This window comes from Taurulus bubalis (genome assembly GCF_910589615.1).
Source record: "Taurulus bubalis genome assembly, chromosome: 2".
Classification (NCBI taxonomy): Eukaryota; Metazoa; Chordata; class Actinopteri; order Perciformes; family Cottidae; genus Taurulus; species Taurulus bubalis.
Window position 1 is genome coordinate 40,449,378 of NC_136590.1, and position 7,701 is coordinate 40,457,078.

General features: G+C 46.3%; 1 protein-coding gene across 1 annotated transcript; it reads right to left on the bottom strand.

Annotated features, from left to right (window-relative positions):
• Positions 1 to 1,209: 1,209 nt before the first annotated feature.
• Positions 1,210 to 6,663, bottom strand: dhx33 (DEAH (Asp-Glu-Ala-His) box polypeptide 33; the record flags this gene model as incomplete). Its single annotated transcript, XM_079237527.1, has 12 exons — positions 1,210 to 1,518; positions 2,007 to 2,093; positions 2,165 to 2,368; positions 2,502 to 2,629; positions 2,718 to 2,806; positions 2,936 to 3,095; positions 4,010 to 4,121; positions 4,344 to 4,529; positions 5,016 to 5,186; positions 5,312 to 5,539; positions 5,681 to 5,841; positions 6,453 to 6,663. 12 exons carry the CDS (start codon positions 6,661 to 6,663, stop codon positions 1,210 to 1,212), a joined length of 2,046 nt encoding a protein of 681 aa, XP_079093653.1.
• Between the last annotated feature and the right edge of the window lie 1,038 nt (positions 6,664 to 7,701).

Below are 7,701 nucleotides of genomic sequence, written 5' to 3' on the forward strand. Positions count from 1 at the left end.
TCCAAACTATATAGCATGCAGATCTTAAATGCAAAATAGGCCAACCTCTTTGTAACGTGGTCTGATGAGTCTCTACCCCCAGATGCATTTGGTATTTTGAACAGTTAGAAATACAGTTATTACAGTTAAACGTTGTACAGTCCTGAGTCCAGTGTAAAAAGGTGACAAGAGGAGCATCCGTCCTAATCAGAAACATGACGTGATTTACATTCTACAAAGTATGAAAGACCTGAGGGATCAGATCGTTAACTATAGTCTCCATGCGTTGCATACATATGTTGAGTGACATACAACATCAGTAGAACCTGGAGAACGAGGCATGCTACTTCTCCTCAAGTGCATGTATTTGGGGAACCGGTGGTATAATAGTAAAAAAGAAAAAGAAAAGAAAAGTCATGTCCCGATGACATGGGGAAAAAAACCTCATGTTCAAACTCTCACTTTGGCTTATTTTCATATTTTCTTGTATTTACATAACCTCAGAGATTAAGACAAATCTACTGTCGTTGCATATATAAAATCCTTTAAGACCACTTTGTATAAACCCCAAACTACATGGCAGGAAAGCTTAAGACAAGACTGCTTTACTTGAGCTTCTGAGAAGCTAACATTGAAGTTAATTCCTCATTTTCATTCCAAATTAAAAAGAACCACCTGCCAGTCTCGCTGCCCATTTCTGAATCTTGTTTGTGTAGGTGGCTTAACAACTAAACACAATATGTTATGAGATGAACATACGGAGAGTGGATTCCATCAAGTCTGATTAGACCTTTTATGAATAAATGAACAGACCAACAGCCCAAGACAAAGCTCAAGTGAGGCTATCCGTGCGGTTTAAACGCATGCAAATGTGGAAAGAATTGATGCGCGACATCTTTTTCTCTTCTCTTCTTTTCAGTTGGCCAAATAGCAAGATCAAATACTGCCGAGCAGAGAAAACACAGGATATAAAAATCTGAATTACAGTCTTGCAGGAAGTCAAAATTGTGAGGCCTCGAATATGCAGAACTGCTGCAGTGACGCGTGCAAAATGCTCGTCAGCTGGGAGGTAGTGAGAAGTTAACTACACAGAAAAGTGTTCAGATTTGCACTTGTATTAAAAATCAATAAGCGTCCTAATCCGAATTCATCATTGAGAAGGGAATACATTTCCCAGTTCTATCGCCACTGGAGGATTTGAGGAAGGGAAGGGTCCCGTCTCTCCATTGGTTAGCTTTTGGAGGGGTGGAGTTTGCGGCCAAAGTACTCCGGCGCTGCATCCAGCAGCCAGTCGGCGTCCACCAAGCACAGGTCCCGCATGTAGCAGCGGGACGTGTGCAGCAGCTCATTGAAGACCACGTAGGCCGGCTTGGCCTGGAACAGGACGGAGGACGGGTGGATGGCCACGGGCTGGTGGGTGTCCAGGGCCAGGTAGCTGCCGTCGGGTTGCAGCTCGGCGGCGTTGACGAACAGCCCGTGGGCAAGGCAGCGGCGGACGCTCCCCGTGTCCGGCCCGCACGACTGCAGCTTCATGTTGAACTGCCGGATCAACGGGCAGAACGGGAGGTTAGCTCAAAATGCAGATTTAGTGGAGGTCAATCTTTGGTTATCAATAATGTCATCAGCAACATGAAAGTATAAATACGTAATATTTTACACAGTATGCATACACAAGTAACAGCTGCACTTTCTGACCTCCCTTCTCTCCCGTTGACACACGCATATTTATCTATTAATACAAATCCAATTTTCTTTTTTAAAACTGTATGGAGCTGGCAACTCGATATATTTATGAATTAAGGGTTTAGTTTGACCAAATGGTTGGGACAGTGGAAAGAATGCGGAGTATAATGTTTCTATTCGTTTCTGGGGAGTTGGATTCCACCCGTTTTAGTAAACAAATAATATCACGCTGTTTCACTTATCTATACCCAGGTGATAGGATTGCAATATGAATTTGAAGGTGATATTTCCCAGCCCTACAGAGAACATCCTCAGTATTCATGGCCATTTTTAAAGATGTGTACCTTAAGGCAGATATCTCTGAGTTGAGCTTGGACGTCTTTCACCAGACCCATGTTCCTGCTGTTGACAAAGTTCTCCCGGCACCACTCCTGTAAAAGCAGACGGAGCTCAGCAACAGAATGTCGTTTGCTTCGTGACGCACACGTCCAGCTCTACTCACCTTGTTGCCGCTGACTTTCTTGAACGCCCTGTAAATGTTGAGCAGCGTCACGTGGTCTCCTTCGCTGGAGGCGAACTTCTTGCGCGCGGCGAGGACCTCCTCCCGCCGGGCGGGAGGGTTATACAGCACGGTGTCCACCGACAGCAGAGACACGATGCTCAAAATCTCATCACCACAGGAGTAGTCGGGGGACAGCAGGATGGTCTGTGAGACGGGGCAAACGAGGCAGGGGGACGTCACACCATAATCTAATTTGAGTCGTATAACACATTTGAGCCACGGGCCGCAGGCTGTCACTTTCAGTCAGTGTGTGGCACGCTTTTTTGTTTGTTTTTACCTTGGCATATCTGGGCTCCAGAGGGAAGCTTGCCATCTTCTTTCCCAGAGCGGTGAGGAAAGCCTGCCCCTCCTTCCGCTCGACGGCCCCCAGCAGCTCTAAATGCTCCACAGCCGAGCGGACGGCCTCTGGGATAAACACAGCGGGGTCACTACGGCGCACCGACCCGGCTGGACGGCGTCCAGAACGAATATTTCGTGATCAACAACGTCTTACCTGGCGAGGGCTTGGACATGAAATCAAAATTCGTCACATCTGGAACCCCCAGAGCCATGAGCTGCAGCATCACGCTGGCTAGGTTACACCTGCAAGCATGCGCGCACACACACATACACACACACACAGGAGAGCAAACAATCAATCACTCTGACCTAAATGCATCAACATGTGGGGGAGGCCATTATCTGTGTGGGGACAAAGTCGTCGTACGGCACCTCTGGATCTCGGGCACGGTCATGGGGATGAGGTTGTCAAACTCCGGCTCGGTGTAGAGGCGATAGCAGGAGCCGGAGTCCTCCCGGCCGGCCCGTCCGGCCCGCTGCCACGCCTGGGCTTTGGAGACCCGCTGCACGGCCAGCACCTCCAGCCCGCTGTCTGAGAGTCACACAGCACACGGACTGTTACGTCAGAGCCAAATAAGTGAACAACTAAAACACAATACCCTGTATGTAATTATCAGCACACAAAAAAAGAGAAGTACTGGCCCCTGTGACGGATATGATTATATGACAGTGAGATTGTTAATACAGACTCAACAACGTGAAAACGTCATTTTACTGTTTTAACTACTTTATATACAGTCGGATTGGTCCTATGAGTTCATAATTATTATTATTATTTTTTTTTTTTTAAATCGTACATTATTTGATTAATTTTTTTACTCCGAATTTGAAAAGAAACTAACGGTCTAATTCAGAGACAGATTAAACATGATATGAGCCCCTCAACCAGAGATGTTTTTTTTGTTATAAAGGGGTAGCAAGGTGGGAGGTCCATTTAATAGTTAGCGATGCATTTCATTAAGGAAGCTTATCGTGTGCTTTCTATGTAACATTTTAATCAGGAAAGTAAATATTCAGTATAACTGTCGGATTAATGTAGTGGACAATATTTCCCTGTAAATGTAGTGGAGTAGAAGTCTGTGTTGTAGTTAACGTTCTGATGTTTTCTATGAGCAATCACAGTAATAATGTTAACAAATAAATCTAAATTAATTTTAAAAAAATGGAACGAAAATCCAGAGTCATCTTTGTCTGAGACAAGACCGACCTCGAGTAGTCCAACAACACAGGTAGAAATTAAGATTTAATGGAAACACAAGTACCTCAAAATGTTACTTAAATACAGGACCGAGTAGTACTTAGTTACTTTCCACTGACACCTGTGATAAAAAACTAGATGGCCTCTTTTTCAGCGATTCATAAAAAGGCACTGGTCATGATTACGTGTTTCCGGATTGAATACTAAATACTGATATGAGAGCGTGTGAGAAGACTAAATCATCTGACCAGGGTTGAAGCGCTTGGCCTTCACCATCCCTGTGTCGATGACGAACTTGATCCCAGAGATTGTGACCGACGTCTCTGCAATGTTGGTGGAGAGGATGACCTTCCTACATCCCTGGAAATGGTAGAAAGGACAACATTCAGTGCGACGTACACATCTAATATTAATGAAGTCTACAATACACACAGCAAGAAGGAAAGCTGAAACAAAGCCAGACAAGCAGTCAACACATTATTCTGCTCAGAGCACAAAGTGTGCCATCTTCTTTGCCCTCACAAACATGTCCCTTTTGTCCACCTCACTCTGTCTCTCCTGCACGCTCGCCGTTGCCTTTACCTTGGGAGCCGCCTGGAAGACCCTGAGCTGCTGTGCCGGGGGCAGCGATGCGTACAGAGGGATAACTAGCATGGGGCTGCAGCCGTCCGGCAGATGCTTGGCGATGTCCCGGCACGTCCTCGCCAGAGCCTCGATCTCCTCCTGACCCGTCATGAAGACTAAGATATCATGGGACGGAGGAGCCTCCTGCGTGCAAACAAAAAGGCCGCGCTCTGTTCCAGTGTCGAGAACAATCACCACAGAATATGAGCACAGACTGTTTACTCGCAGGTTTGTTTTTTATAATGAGAAAGGAAAGAGACTCCATTGTTTGAGCTTTGATTTGAAATCACTGCTGATCACACATGAGTGACTAGATACAAATACTTTTTACCCAGTCCAACTATTTATAGAAATTATTTCCCCTCGCAGATATTTAAGACAACCCTGATGCAGAGTGTAATGCAGGTACAGTCACTCTGAACTGCAGACAGTTGCCCCGCCTGCTTCAGCCTGATTGGAGGATCGCCGCCTTCAAAGTGACGTAGCTAAATGCTGCAAAATGACAAATACCCGTCCTCACGAAAAAGGGACACGGTTACCGTTGCGTTATAATATCGCATTACTCTAGAGTTGGATCTATGTTGAAGAAAATAAATAAATAAGTTGCAACATTTAATCCCCGCCGCTGACCTGATGGATCTGGAAGACGGAGACCAGCGCAGCCTGCAGGTAGTCGGACTGGGGGTGCTTGGTGTAGAAGATCTGAATGGGATGCTGCCTGCCCTCCAGGTACAGCACAGGTGACTTGTTGAAGTACTCGGAGAACAAATCCACATCCATCGTGGCCGACATCACTATGACCTGTTACGCACGACACAGAGAACTTTGGGTTGACAGAAGGAGACGCTTTAACAGATTAAGATTCTATCATCTCAACAGCACGTGCAGTGAGATCTTATTGAAGCCAGGACAACTGGAGCATCTACCTTCAGGGGAATCTTGTTAAGCTCTCTGCGCCTGCGCTGAGCCGTCTTAACCACGCCGAACAGCACGTCCGTGTGCACGGTGCGCTCGTGAGCCTCGTCCAGGACCACCACGGTGTAGCGCAGCAGCAAGGGGTCGCCGATGGCCTCGCGCAGGAGCATGCCGTCCGTCATGAACTTCAGCTTCGTCTCGGAGGAGGTGGCGTCCTCGAAGCGCACCGTGTAGCCGACCTGCAGAGAAGTTTGGTCGGGGTTACTGCAAACGGATGCGAGCGCTGGGAAAGTCTGTTCGGGACCTCGCAGATGGAGCTATCGGCGACACGGGACGTAAACAAAGCGTGCGCATGCGGGAGACCTCTCCTCAGTGCGTACCAGCTTGCCGAGCTGAGTCTTCTTCTCCTCCGCCACCCTCCCTGCCAGCGAGATCGCAGCCACCCTGCGGGGCTGAGTGATGGCAACGATGCCCTGTCGCCCGATGCCGGCCTCATACAGATACTGGGGGATCTGAGTGGTCTTCCCGGAGCCAGTCTCCCCTGAGAGAGAGAGAATGATGTCACAATTAGACAGAGATCAGGTGCTACACTACACACCTGTAGAGTAGAAGTGACATTTTGGGAGCACTATGTTCACCTAGATGTGCTACAACACCCATATTTAGTTGATAAAATAACTCTTAGAACATGTATAGACTATGGCTGGCTGATGTGAATCAGAAAACAAGGTTTTTCGAACTTTATCTTGTAACTGCATCGCTACTATGTCGCCAAGCAGACGATGAAGTTCCGGTTTAGAGCGCATCGTTCCTTTAACTGAGTCGCACAAACAGCGGCTAGCTTCGCAGCAGCTAACCGGTGTTACGGTTTAATAAGCGACCGTGTTAACTGGAGACTTTAATCCTTGTTGTCGTAGTTACAGACAGCCGTTTTAAAATAGGTAGAAAACGCGTAGCTGCCCTCGTAAATGCCGCATTATTTAATTCATATATGATATATTAGTATGTAAATGAGAGGGTTTGACACTGTTAAAAAAAAAATCGCGATAACGGCTGTCGGAACTACGGCAACAACGGACGCGTTCGGCTGAAAAGCCGTCATTTAACACGGTCGCCTGTTAAACCGTAACACCGGAGCAGCGCGCGCCTCACCGATGAGAATGGCGTTGTGGAGCTGCCTCAGCTGGTTGAGGAGCTGCGGCTTCGCCTGGTAGATTGGGAGCTGCTTCCTCTGCAGGTCTAACGGGATGGCGGCATTGCCCTTTCTAGGCAGCAGCATGCCAGGTTTATTCCTGTCGAGACCGAAAAAAACAGACCCCGGCTTGAATTTTTTAGCCGGAGGAGGGTCGGGGTCGTGGGGCATGGTCTAGAAAAAGTGACCCTCGGAGCGAAACCTTTACGGTTCTTTCTTGAGCTTTTTGTCACGTTAAAAATAAACGTTAAAGTGTTTCTCGTGCCCACTGACAGACCAGCAAAGCGCCACTGCGGATGTTTTGCCTTCCCCACGTGGTAAGATTTCGGCGCAGATGTTTGACGTCATAGGGTCGTTGTGCATATGTGTTACCCGAGTACGGACTGACAGGTACATTCACAGGTTCATTGGTTTGCCATGGTGCCTACTGTTCAAATCACACCCTTTAAATGTAATGCTTTTAATATATGAGGATCTTAAATATTGTAGAGAAGATTTCAAATAAATAAATAATAAAAGAAAGTGAAAAGAAATGTAATGCTTGTAATGTATGCATGTATTGTGTCACAAATAAATGAAAAGCATTACCTCCCCCTAGACAATCAGCCTCTTTTTATTAGCAGAATTTGATCCTATCACTGTCTAGAGGAACCTTATGATAATTATAATAATTTCCTTATTTTATCACATTTGTTAACATACTACATCCTCTGTCCCAGGAGCCCCCCTCAATAAAAACACTTTTACGGGGTAAAAAAAGAAAGAACAACATAAGAGTTACAAGACATTCAATGCATATGACAGAAAAGATTCATATAATGAGAGTAGTAAGCAGAATAATGATGGAAAAATTCCGACTACGAATAGCAGCAGCAGTGGATGTAGCAGAATGATAATGATAACGGAAGCATTAATGGTATCAGTAATAGTAATGTGACTAATAATAATAATGACAGTAGCAGTGGCTGGAGGCACGACCAGGGTACAGTTATAACCACGATTCATGTAAACCTGTGAGGGGAGAAAGCACAAATACTCTGGGGAAGAAGTAGAGTTAATAATGTGCATTAATGGGACATGAATTCATGCAGAGGAAGAGGAAGACGAGGAGAGAGGAGCTCTGGAAGTCCCTTGGCAGTCTAGGCCTGTACCAGCATATCTAGCGGCTGGACTAGGGCAAACCTGAGCCAGCCCTAATTATAAGCGCAA